General features: G+C 39.9%; 1 protein-coding gene across 2 annotated transcripts in view; it reads left to right on the top strand.

Moving 5' to 3' along the window:
- The first annotated feature begins 4,068 nt into the window (after window positions 1-4,068).
- GXYLT1 (glucoside xylosyltransferase 1) overlaps window positions 4,069-13,839 on the top strand; it is a 49,678-nt gene continuing 39,907 nt past the window's right edge. Inside the window, exons 1-2 of one of the 2 annotated variants that reach the window (XM_043446648.1) lie at window positions 4,069-4,488; window positions 12,670-12,762. In XM_043446648.1, the coding sequence (XP_043302583.1) occupies window positions 4,268-4,488; window positions 12,670-12,762 (314 nt within the window). In that variant the 5' untranslated portion in view covers window positions 4,069-4,267. The remainder of the gene's footprint in view (window positions 4,489-12,669; window positions 12,763-13,839) is intronic. The other variant, XM_043446649.1, reaches the window with a different exon arrangement.

Genomic DNA, 13,839 nt, shown 5'->3' with positions numbered 1-13,839 from the left:
TTGTCCACCTAAACATAACCTTTTTGACAGAATGCAGGGAAAATCAGAATTGATTAAAAATGTGAATATAGCCAGCCTGTCATTAGAGAATCAAGAGGGTGGTCTAGAGATGCAAAAATAGACTTAAGAACATGTACATACACAAAGTAAAGGAAGTAAATGCCTAACCATTATGACATAAAGATATTTTAGATCATTTTCAGTAACTTACTGTTAATTTTAGAAATATCAATATGTGTGAATCCTGGAAATGATCAGAAGTATTCACACAGCTCCTTACACTCCAGGATAACCAGTTAGGACAGTGGGTGGGTAATACAAAAGTCATATCTAGTTTTGGAAAGCCATATATACTTTTTCAACAATTTCCTTTTTAATTACAGGATTAAAAGGGATCTAAAGGTCCAGAACCCTGATGTCAAGTAAAAGGATGATTGTTCTTCCCGATATGCTCTTCCCATATATTGTGCAGAAATGAATACTGCCATTCCAGTATTTTAACATTCTCTGGGTCATTAAATTATTCTTTATTTTTACTACATTTAGTTTGTTGCAATAGAAATGATCGTAGTTAGCATCTCTTTAAATTAAACATAATTTGAGTACTAGCTCTTACTCTAGTGTCTTGTTACAATATCCTTTAGTTTTCTCTCTCAAAATCTATTTTCTGTTCTTACAGATGCTTTTATTATCCATCTTTGTATCTCATTAAGTTTCTATTTATTTCTCTAAGAATTGTAAGGTGTAGTGAAAGGATTATTGTCGCTGTTTTTACTTGCCTGTCTCCCCTTTTGGGGGCAGTACAGAATAGCCCCTTGTCTGGCATGTAGAACATATTCAATAAATGTTTATTGAATGAATAAGTGTATGTTTTCATTCTATTCATACATCTTAACAGCATGCTAGTTTTGCTTTTTTGTCAAGTAAGGCAAGAAATTTAATCCTTATGGGGGAGAAACAGGCTTAAATTTGTTAAGTAACTAGTTCCCGTGGTCACAGAACCAGCACTTACTTGGTGTAGGGATTCCAGATGAAGACTACTGTTAATTACACAGCATTTCCCCATCTTGTTTTGCATGGCCAAACTTTTCAAAGCTTCAACTGCAATTTGAACAGTTTAACAGCATGATTTTTCTCCATGGAGAGAGAGAGAGAGAGAGAGAGTGTTTAAAGCCTGCTTCCTTTCCCTCACTTTCTGGCACTGTAGCTCCAATCTGGCTCCAATCTCCCTCTCTGTCCCAGCCTCCGCAGTGCAAGCAGAATCTGCCCTCCAAAAGGCAGATGTTATCATGTTACTTCCTAACTTAAAGCCCCTTCAGTGGTTCACCGTTGTCTGCCAGATTACCTTCAAACTCCTTGGTGTGCTGAACAAGGAATTCAGATATCTGGCCCCTTCAACCTCCAGTCTTATCGCTCATCATATCCTCTCTTGCATTCGCTTAACTGATGGTATCAAACTTCTCACAGCTCCCTGAACATAAGAGCCTGTTTCACTGATTCCTCAGCCTGGAATCACTTCCATTACCCCATCCAAGACTCTAGGGCCAGTTTTGCTATACTCAAAGGTTCACAAAAAACAAAAGTAAAACCTATGAATCACTGAAGCAGTTACCAGTAAAAGTGTATCGTGCACACAACCAAAAGACAGCAAACTGGTAACACTCAAACCAAAATATGCAATGAGGCTTAAGGGTATGTTGTTATTAAGCAGTGTATATAGTGTGAAGGCAGTGAGTGTGTTGTCTTTTCAGTGATTGGTTAAAACATTACAATTTTTTCTTTTTTCTTTTTTGCAGTTTAAACTTCAAACATTGAATATTTTATTCAACTGCTTCTATTTCTTATTTCTACCTTCTTTTTATTATACAAGTTTCAGGTGTATAGCATTATAGGTTGCACTAGTAGTAAAGAACCTGCCTGCCAATGCAGGAGACACAAGAGACCTAGGTTCAATCCCTGGGTTGGGAAGATACCCTGGAGGAGGATTTGGCAATCCACTCCAATATTGCCTTGAGAATCCCATGGACAGAGGAGCCAGGTGGGCTATATAGTTCATGGGGTCGCAGAGTCCCTCACGACTGAAGCAATTTAGTACACATATTCTGCAAAGTCGTCACTACCATAAGTCTAGTTATCAACTATCACCATACAACTGACCCTCTTCATCTGTTTGCCTACCCTCTGCGAGAATTTACTTAAAAGGGAATTGGGTTAGTGGTTACCTCATACCACCCTTATGGCAGAAAGTGAAGAGGAACTAAAAAGCCTCTTGATGAAAGTGAAAGAGGAGAGTGTGAAAAAGTTGGCTTAAAGCTCAACATTCAGAAAACTTAAGATCATGGCATCTGGTCCCATCACTTGATGGGAAATAGATGGGGAAACAGTGGAAACAGTGTCAGACTTTATTTTGGGGGGCTCCAAAATCACTGCAGATGGTGACTGTAGCCATGAAATTAAAAGACGCTTACTCCTTGGAAGGAAAGTTAGGACCAACCTAGATAGCACATGAAAAAGCAGAGACATTACTTTGCCAACAAAGGTCCATCTAGTCAAGGCTATGGTTTTTCCAGTGGTCATGTATGGATGTGAGACTTGGACTGCGAAGAAAGCTGAGCGCCGAAAAATTGATGCTTTTGAACTGTGGTGTTGGAGAAGACTCTTGAGAGTCCCCTGGACTGCAAGGAGATCCAACTGGCCCATTCTAAAGGAGATCAGTCCTGGGTGTTCACTGGAAGGACTGATGCTGAAGCTGAAAATCCAATACTTTGGCCAGTTCATGCGAAGAGTTGACTCATTGGAAAAGACCCTGATGCTGAGAGGAACTGGGGGCAGGAGGAGAAGGGGATGACAGAGGATGAGATGGCTGGATGGCATCACCGACTGGATGGACATGAGTTTCAGTAAACTTCGGGAGTTGGTGATGGACAGGGAGACCTGGCGTGCTGAGATTCATGGGGTCGCAAAGAGTCGGACACGACTAAGCGACTGAACTGAACTACCTCATACAAGTTTTGGGGACTTAAATATTTAAGTTCTGATTATGATTTTCAGATGTATAGGCAAGAAGTGACCCAGATCAAGTTAAAACTCTTATCCTGCAAAATATGCTAAATTAAGCTTTGCTTGTATGACTGGTTTTGTCTGGTCAAGGAATTTTCAAGTCTGGTCTCTGTACTGCATTTTGACATTATGAAGTATCTCCCGACCATGCCTGCTGGTAGAACTGGTTGCGCCGTTGTGTGTGTGTACCCAGCTTTACAGGCTTCTATCCTAACGTCTGTATGGTTGTACTGCACTTACAAATATTCACTGTCCCACCTCCATGCCCCAACTAGGGGTTTTTGTGCCCCAAGATACTCACAGTGCTTGGCACATAAGTGATGATCTATAAATGTTCAATAAATGAATGGCGTGAAAATAAGGCCGAAGAAGAGGGAGAAGAACTGGAAAGCTCTCTTTAGGGAGATATTATTGCAAATGCTGAGTTGTGAGCTGGTTCATAAAGGAGTGAAAGCTTGGACCTTAGTCTTACAGGAATTTATTTACAACCTCGACGGGAGGCGGAATATGCATCCTCAACAGCATCGGGCATCTGCATTCGATATCCGCGTGAAAACGGCTCGAACCAACTGTTTTAGAGAATGCTAGAGGCTAGGGAAGTCGGTGCTGGATGAGGTTGGAGCGGAAAAGCGGCTTAATCAAGTGCCTTCGAAATACAAGGCGTTTTTCGTGCGTTAAGCAATTTAATCTTTACAACCATCCTATGATGAGGATATCGTCTCCATTTTAGAGACGAGGAAAGCCGCTCAGAGAATTTAGGTCGCTCAGCGTCCCAAACTACCACGTGGGAGAACCATAATTTGAAATTGGGTCAGTTGCCTCCAACGCCCCGCTCCTCTCGCCACACTTCTGCAGCGCAGTTGGGAGTTGCAGGGCTTGGGAGTCTCTCGCCCGGCAGTCCCCAGCTCCCAGAGCTCCAGGCCATCCCAGCCCACCAGGCGCGCCCCGCCCTCGCGCCCAGTGCGCAGGCGCGTCGGGCCGCCAGGCCCCCGGGCGGGGCCCGCGGCGGAGGCGGGGTCAGGGCGCCGGGGCGGGGTGTCGGCGCGCGGGTGAAGGTGGTGGGCCGGGAGCCGAGTGGGGCGGCTGCGAGGCCGTGGCGGAGGAGGAACTTGTTGCGCTCGCGGCTGCGCGGTGCCGCTCCTTCGGTTCCAGTTCGCCCGGGCGGGCGCGGCGGCGGCGGCGGCGGCAGCAGCGCTGGGCCAGCGCGATGCGGCGCTACCTGCGCGTCGTGGTGCTGTGCCTGGCCTGCGGCTTCTGCTCGCTTCTTTACGCCTTCAGCCAGCTCGCCGTGTCCCTGGAGGAAGGAGCGGGCGGCGTTGGCGGGAAGCCGCAGGCCGCAGCGGCTTCCTGGCTGGGGGGCGACGGACGCGGCGCCGGGAGAGGGGTGGGCAGCGCGGGCCCTGCGGCGCATCACGGCTGGTCGGACAGGTACGGGCCGTTCCTTCTTGGGGGGCCGGGGGTGCGGCGGCACGGGGCTCGGGACTCGGCCTGGCCCGAGCTGCCCGCGAGTCCGCCTAGCGCCTCTGGCCGCCGGGCCCGCATCTCCCGCTCCTTTGCAGCGACTCTGACCCTCTTTGCTCGCTTCCCTCCTTCCCTTCACCCCAGGGGTGAGCTCCCCGCTGCTCTAGCCCGAGAGCAAATGCGTTTTGCGTTTGTCTTCTAACCCGTTCCTTAGGCACAATTCAGAGCAATTAGAAATTAATTTTCAACGCTTAGTTGACAGTTGCGTCTTCTTTTTCTTTCTTTCTTAGGATTTGTCGAAAATAAGGGGATCCTACAAAAACCTCCTTGCTGTCTGACTAGTGGGAATTCCCTCTTGTTTCCATGGCGTTCCAGTTGAGATATTTAAACAGCCGCCTGGCGCCCTGGTTCAGCTTTCCGCCTCCCTCCTAAATGAGGCGTCTAAATTTCCTGTTAACGCTTAAATTTTTCATTATTAGCCGATCAGTTAAATCTGAAGAGAGCCATTTCTGCTGATTGTGAATTTTTCTTTAGGGAAACAATTGGTCCATTGTGAAACTTAGAGCAAGTTAAGAAAAATAAGGGATACTTAACATACGTCTTTTGTGAGTTGGGATAGAGGTGTCTTTCTTTAAAAATAGGAATTTAAAAAGCACGGTGACTTAAGTGGATTTACACAAATCACTGTCAGAGTTGGAATCAAGATGAGATTTAAATGGAAAAAAGAATGCAACGCATTACGAATGCTTAACAAAATCTGAGCGCTCGCACTTCCTTGAAAAAAGAGGCTCCTCCATTTGTGGGCAACTCTCTTGCTCCGAGTACTCTCTTAGTAAGAGGCAAAGGCTGCTTTGATCGGATAAAGTATCGGATTGGTAGGAGGAGGGAGCGCTGTAGACTGTTGAAGGTTCTTCTCAAAGTTGTTGGCCAATCCTAAAATGAAAAGGAACGTTTGGGCAGAGGAGCCGCACGGAAAAGCCGGACTGTCGTGTTCTCACCCTGGCACTTGATTACGAGGGCTCTGTTCATAAATGCAGAACTTCTTTCCAGGGCCAGGTTTGTCGCTGCCATTATCTGTCCTGGGAGAGGCAGTGACAGATCTGGAAGAGCTCATGAAAAGCTGATCAAAGTCGGTTTTGTTCTGTGAAGCATTTAAAGTTAGGGAAGGAAACTGTTTTTGTATTGGGTAGAATTGAAAAGAAGAAACATTTTTGTCAAAACATTGAATGAAATTGAACTATGATATTAGCATTTCGATTTGATAGAGTAACATGCATTTTTAGTGCCTTGTCTGAGATACTTAAATATTTTGTGACAAATTTTTATACATTGGATTTGCTTGGCTAGCTAATTTTAACAAAATTATGTTATTTGAAATTGAGAAAATAAGCGCCTCAGTTTTAAAAGATAATTTATAGAGCCATTACTGAAATCTGAAGTTTGATGTGTCAGAGCCAACTAAAAGCTTTGTATTATAAGTCCTCTGAGCAGCATAATTCCTCATTTTAAATGAGGCATATATTTGAGTTAAAACTGAAGGTGTATCATTCTTTGTTAAAATGTTGTGAAATACATTTCACCAAGTGTGCATGCATAAGAAGGGTGAGAAGAGGAACTACATGGAAAAGCTGGATTGCTTGGATCACATGGTTTGATTTCGTTCAGGAGAATTCCTGAAAGATACCAGGGCTCTTTTCATTTTAGATACTATCATTTATAACATCTTTTTAGACTTCTCACAGAGTTCAATTTTTTTGGCTATCATGGGAAATGGAGTCAGTATTCTTAACCTGCTTCCAATGTATAAATTGTTGAGCCAAGATCAGAGAGCATCAGTACTGGACCAGGATTAGAAACTATGTATCTTTTGCTTGTTCTGCCAGTACTCCTATAAAGCTGCTGTGATAAGACCCCAGTCTAGATAGTGTTTAATCAGTGAAAAATGGGGCTATGAGGCAAGCAACATCTGTTTTTTTCTTAGTAGGACTTGATTATCAATTACGTTCTTACTTTTTTTGAAGCAGTCTTAGCTCAGAGATTAAAACTACTACTTCTCTGATTTAAAACATGGGATTACAGTTGTATCTAATAGGTTCCATTGGTCAAATCTTAATAGAAAATATTCATTGCACAGAATTCCATGATAACAAAATACTTGGAAATGTCCTTCCACATTCTCTAAAAAGTCAAAAATGATGGAAACAGTTTTTCAGTGAAATTTATTATTAATTAGTCATTTTGTTTGAATCCATTATTTTGGATTCCATTTAGAAAATGGGTAGATCTTTGTGTCAGACAAACCTGTGGTGTCTTTCTGGCCCTGATTGCTTTGAAACCTTGACCACCTTTCTGCTTCACTTTTCTCACCTGTAAAATGTAGTTTATATTTACCCTAACTAGCTCAAGTTTGGTAAAGAATCCGCCTGCAATGCAGGAGACCTGAGTTCGATTCCTGGGTCAGGACGATCCCCTGGAGAAGGAAATGGCAACCCACTCCAGTATTCTTGCCTGGAGAATCCCATGGACAGAGGAGCCTGGCAGGCTACAGTCTATGGGGTCTCAAGAGTTGGACTTGACTGAATGACTTAGCACACAGCACAGGCAGAATCAGAATTCTTAGCTGTCAGTCATCAGAACCCATTAGAACAGATTTAATATAGTATTATATATAGACTATAGACTGTATATATATATATAATAGTCTATATATATAACATATAGACTATATATTATATGTAGTATATATATAGATTATATATTACATATAGTCTATATATTACATATAGACTTAAATGGGTGGTTAGAAGGAACAGAATTAAAGGAAAAATGCCTGGACAGCCATAGGAACCTCAAGGACTGAGGACTCTTTCTCTTCTGCTGTAGACAGGCTTTGTTCATACATCTTTCCACTTCTTAATAGTGTTTCATCTCTAATCTCAAGTAAAAGTTCTAGAAAAAGACTCTCTTTGGACTTGTTTTGCATCATGTGCCCATCCATGGGCCCGCTGTTGTTGACTGTAATGGGGACCTCTGCTTCTGTGGGCTATATCCCTCGCACATCTCTACTGCAGACAGAATCCCATGACCGGTGTAGGAGAGGAGTCCTGCCTCAGTGGAGGGAAGTGAGAGACTCTCTGAAGCCGCTATGGACAGACTGTATTTCAAGTATTTGATCTACAGCCCTTAATATTACCAGGTGTCAGTAATTCTCCAGAAGGAATCAAACCATTTTGTAACTAGATTCTCAGGATGAGTAATTTCTCACATTTCACTGAGGAATCCTGGTAGTGGTGAACCAAGAAACTCCTAAGCGCTTCAGTGATACCTTTTCTGGGCTGTCCTACCCTTAGTGTGAATGGCTTGCCTTGGGAGGTAGGCACCTTACTTTCCTTTGCAGATCTGGTCAGGCCATCAAATTATGGTTTCTGCTGGGTCCCAGGAACACCAGTAGGATGTCCTGGAAATGTAGAGTGGAAAGAGTCAGGGCTTTGGAAACAGGCTTTGCCCCTTATTGACTGTGCTAACCTTGAACACATTTCCTCATCACTTACAAAGAGGTAAGAGTATCTATGATAACTGGGCTTTTTTGTGGGAATTGAAATAAAATGGCATGTGTGGATTACTTGGTGGTGCCTGGCACAATAAAATTACAGCTAATTCAGTGATGGTTTTGATCATTTTAATTTTAAGTGATTTTTTTTTTTCTTTCTGACCTTTGGAGAAAATTCAGGCCCCAGTACACACCTGCTAAACCAGAGTGCCAGTCAGTGGGGCCTGGGAATCTGTATTTTAGATATGTGCTCCAGGTTATTTGTTATAAAACCAAAGATTGATTAAACCACTGATGTAACTGAGAATCATTTGACCACTATTTTTGCACTGTTGTTTTCTGGGGGAGAATTTTCTTCCCCCTTCCTTGTGCTTAGTTTTGAAAAGGAGAGGAGTTAGGCAGTGAACAGTGAAGAAGGCTGAATTATTTACTAAAGCCACTTTAATCTCTGCTTTGTTAATGCAGTGGCATCTTATATAAAAACCAGTAACCTTGTACCTTGTATTTCAGTCATTGAAGATTACATTTCATGTATTTATAAAGTGCTTAGCACAAACCTGACTAGTAATTAGTTATTGTTCTGTGCTTTTGAAAGGGGAAGATGGTTAGGCGAGTGAAAAAAATGTGTACTTTTGACTTAGAAATCCTATTTTAAAACCTTAAGACTATTATCTATGTGTCATACCTGTTGGAAATACTTCCCCCAAACCTGTTGACTTAAATTTGTTTTTGGAGTGTATACCACGTGAAGTTTAAAATTTTAAGTATTCAGATTGGCAGTTTTTTTCCTTTATTTTTATTTCTGTCGTGTAGAAAAGTTTTCTATCAGTGGGATTTCCCTCCCCCTTGTTTTACATTTAAATCTTTAATTCAGTTTTTTTTTTTTTTTTTTGAGAGAGGGTAGGTTGTACAGTGTGATGCTAACTTATTTTTTGAAATAACTGTTCATTGCCATTTGTATGTAAACAGTTCTTTCTTACTTCCTGGGTATTCCTGAAACTAGATATTTAAGAAAAAGAAAACAATCTAAGTTGTCTGAAGACAATTTTTAGTTAAAAATGAGTTGCGCAGGCACTGTTCTTTAAATAGTGGTGGTCAGAACCATGGGAACGATCTCCTCTAACGTGGCTGTGAGCATCTTCGTTCCTCTTGCAGTCATAGTAAAGGTATCCGTTCATGCCTTAAGGTACATCATTGATGAGGCACCTCATTCAGACTTCCACATTGTTATGCTGGATATGCCTAGACATATCCCCAACTCTCCTTAGTATGCATGGTTTTCACTAAAGCCTCATGGTTATCATGGATGTTTTGAAATGACAAATACCTTTTCCAGTTGAATTTAAAAGTATAAATGACCTTCCACTATTGGATTTAAGTAAATTTGAAGTTTGAAAACTGTTATCATGGAGAGCATTATTACTGTTTAATGCTCTGTTTAATCTCCAGAGTGTGATGCCTCAATTTTTAAAACATTTTTCAAGTACTGAAATTTGTGACCTGTTGGTTTTTTTAAACTTTTGAAGTAAATGTTAAGTTTACAGGAAACTTCATGGACATCCCATTTAATCTTCACTCAGTTTTTCACCAATAGTGACATCTTACATGAGCTTAGTATAATACCTCTGTATCTGGAATATATGTGTATGAACGTAGTGGAGTACTACAACCCCAGAAATTGGCATTGTCCAACCCATACACCATCTTCAGACATCACCAGTTTTACACACGTGTGTGTAGGTGTAGTTTTATGATGTTTTATCAATAGGTAAGATTCATGTCACCACCCCCACAGTCAGGATACAGACTATTTTATCATCATGGAGAGTCCCGTGCTATCCCCTGATCAGTTTGCTTCTAGACAACCCACATAGTTAGAAACATTAAGCCTACGAAGTAGGAGGATGAACCTTAGTGAAGTTTTCTTTCTTTTTTTTTTTTTTAAAGTTTTATTTCTGTCTGATCCACAGTGGAAAAACTTTACATTTATGAACTTTACTCATTCTGGATATTATTATTTACTGAAGACATACCCATTTGCCTCAGCTACAGTTTTATTCCATTAAAATTACTGAAGTTATCTCTTTGAATTTTGTATATCTAATGTTTCATTTTTCAGTAGTCTTAAGGAATAAAGGCAAAAGCAACTAATAACTAGAACTTGGATAGGTACCTTTACTTTTCCAACATTTTTAAGATTTTTTTTTTTTCTGGTCTGAAAGTGCAAGTACTGTCATCTCTAGATAAGTTGCTTTTCCTAATTTATTGTTTGTAGTGATGGTTACTGGTATGTAATGAGTTCTCAGTATGAGTTTCTACTCTCAGTCTTTAAAAACCAAGTTTTCATAAGTGAGAGGATGTAAGCTTGGGAGATAGAAACCTTAAATAAATTTTGTCTCCTCTTGCCAGCAGCACCTGAGTGTTTTATGTGTTTTTTAAAATTTTTTAATAGTAAGGAGAATGTATACTCACTAATGCATATGTTTTATATTTTCATTAAAGAAAGAAAGAAAACATTCTTCCTATAAACTGTGTTTTCTGACATTGAGTTATGGTCAAGAAACTTATGTAAAACTTGACGTTTTTTTCCCCCTGTAGTTTTATCTGCATTAATCAGTTTACAATGATTACATGATCCAGCAATTCCTCTTGTAGGGATACATACTCACACTCAAGAGAATTGCAAACATATGTTCACATTAAAACTGTACATGAATCTTCATAAAAAGCATTATTTATAATAGCCAAAACTATCAATGACCCAAATATTCACTAACTCAAGAATGGATAAAGAAAATGTGGTATATATATTCATTTATAAAATGGAATATTATTTGGCCATTAAAAGGAATGAAATGTGCTGGTAAGTGCTACAGTGGGTGAACCTTGAAAATAAGCTAAGTGAAAAAAAGTCAGACTCAAAAGGCCACATACTAATGATTCCATTTATCTATGGAGACAGAAAATAAATGTGTGATTCCCTAGGGCTAAGGGATTGAGTAATACAAGTTAAGGCAGAAAATGATGTTAATACATAATTTCAGATAATCATTTTTACAGAAAAATTTACTTAGTCATTTTCTTGAGACTTCATTCTCATTTTCTACTTTGGAAGGTTTGACAGGAGATGGAATAACCAGCTTCCTTCCTGAAATAAAGGTGTTGATTATAAATAAATTGTGGACTTGAAAGAAAGGTTTGATAATGTCTGTATCTGAAAGATAGGGATACCTATTTGAAACAGTTCTGTTGTGAGGCTTAAATGGATGTGAAAACTCTTGAGTCTGAAAAAAAAAAAACAAAACTTAGTTTTTGCCATTTCCACTGAGCCTAAGGAAATGCAAGACTTAAAAACTACATGACCACACCTGGAAGGGGACAAACATAAATTTCTTTATCAAGTTGTACATTTTACTGGTCTGTTCACGTTTTCCTTTTCTGATTTATCAACCATTTAAATTAAGATATGTTAATGTTTTATGCTGTGCTTGAGAATGCTGTCTCTTTCAAGAAAAACCACATTACAATGTCAGTTTTTTCCCATTGATTTAAAATTCTGATCTAGTTCTTTGTGCAGTAGTATACAGAATCACTTAGGCAGGGTTTAAAAACTACTAGTGCCTGGCCCTGTTTTCAGGGTTTCTGATTTAACAGGTCTGGTGTAGGGGTCTCTGGTGATTTCACTATGTGTCCTGGATCTGAGACCCCCCTGTCTTAACCTGTTGGCATTTGTGAGAGGTGGGCTCACAGATCTTGCAAATATGACATTTCATAGACCTTTCACTGTAAGAAGTCATTTAATTGAATTCATGATGATGGGACATGGCTTAGTGACTCTGGCTTCATACTTGCTTACTTTAGTAAACTCAGGCCTCCACTGTCCTGAATTACCAGCTAGACTATTGTTTTGAGAAGAAATAACAATGAAAATACACACATTTTGTATTGTAAGTAGCTGCTGTTGTGTGTGGTGGTTTTTTTTTTTTTTTTAGCTACAACCTGCAGTCTAAGAAGAAATTTGATCCTCCCTTTTAGCTTGTGAAATACAGTGAAGCTGAGATAACTGTAGATAGTGAAACTGAACCGTGAATATCAGCATGATTTCTTAATTCCCACTTAAAACATCATATGTGTAGCTTGGATTCAAGACTAATTTAAAAGCATTTAAGTATCTTCTTTTTCCATTCTACCAGCATTTGTGGCTTAAATTTTGCTTCAGGATAAGCAGATGTTTTGTTTGACTGAAATGGATTTTATTCTAGGGGGAATGTGTGCAGTTCATGAAGGAAAATTTTAGAAGTATTCCAGTATTTTCTGTGTCATCTGAGAAGGAGATCTTACTATATTAGAGAATTCATGACTAAAAAACTTTTCCAGTCTCTGTAGTATTTTCTGCCTAAAAGTTTCACAGTTCTGTTTAAGATGGTGGTACCCTAAGTAAGGGAGAAATCAATTTCCAGAAATCCTCATTACCATAGCAGGTTGGATTTGCAGTTTTGTTGCTGTAAAATAGAACAGTAAGTTTTGATGTTATTGAGTAAATTCCTTGTTAGTTTTAAGCCTGAATACTCACATAGGTTTCTGTCTCACTCTGTTAGGTGTAAAGAGTTCTCTCTGTGTTACTGGAATCCCTATTGGATGCTGCCCTCTGATGTTTGTGGAATGAACTGCTTTTGGGAAGCGGCCTTTAGGTAGGCACTTAATATTTAATTGGTAGATCAGTGTAGGTAAGATCAGATAGTAGATAATAAATTTTTAACTGTAACAGGTCAGAAAAAGGTTTCTTTTCTTGTAATCTAACATTATCATAAAAGTAAGTAATTCATTTTCTGATTAGGTTTTCTTTTTTTTCCCACTTTGAAGTAGTTACGACTAATTTTTAAATCCATACTTTGCGTGAAATGCTCTAAAATTTGTAAGATGTTATTAAGATAAACCATGGTTCACAGAACAATTTATGGTCTACTTTTAGGTAATAGGTGATAAAATGATAAACAGATATTGAATATAGACTTCCACTGACATTTACAGGCATATAGCATTTATCTAATTTAAAGCTGGTATACTAAAAAAACATTTGTAGGTAGATGGAGACAACTGGGGAAGGGTTAAGTTGGTCATTAGCAGAGGGATTGAATATTTGGGGATGGGAGGAAAAAGACAAATGTATAATGAAGAAGCAAATGAAGTGACAATGTTTATTGACCCTTTTAAAAAAAGTTTTTGAAGAGTGTGGCTTTGTTCACTTATCAGGATAATGAAGGCACAGGGTTGGCTGACTCTTGGGTACCTCCTGCTTCTAACCCTCAATGAGGGAAACAAGTTGGTAGAAATAGAATATCAGACTCTGAGATAGCGGCAGGGGAGAGTGAGGTAATAGCCTGAAATGCCCTCCCCCGGAGTAACATTTTTTTGTGATTCATTTGAATTTTAATTCTACTCATTCCATTTGCCAGGCACAGTGCTAGATGGTAAGAATCAGATTGAGTCTGGTTAACATGGCCCTGTCCTTCTGCTTACATTCTGATGGAAGCTTCAGACCTGAGATTCTAGTAGAGGGTGAGGAGTTATAGCCAAGATGATGGGAGAAGCAGGTGGTCCTCAGATGGGATTATCTTAAGGCATCAGGGAAGGCTTTTTGGATGGGTTGACTACATGATGAACAGGAAATTAGCCAGGCTTAAGAATAGGAGGTAACATATTCCAGGTGGGAAGAACTGTATTCTTAATCAATACTAGTAGTGTGTATTTTAAAATTCTTATAGTCC

This window comes from Cervus canadensis, chromosome 25 (assembly GCF_019320065.1).
Source record: "Cervus canadensis isolate Bull #8, Minnesota chromosome 25, ASM1932006v1, whole genome shotgun sequence".
Taxonomy (NCBI): Eukaryota; Metazoa; Chordata; class Mammalia; order Artiodactyla; family Cervidae; genus Cervus; species Cervus canadensis.
Note: the sequence above shows the minus strand (reverse complement) of the source record. Positions and strands in the feature narration are given on the sequence as shown.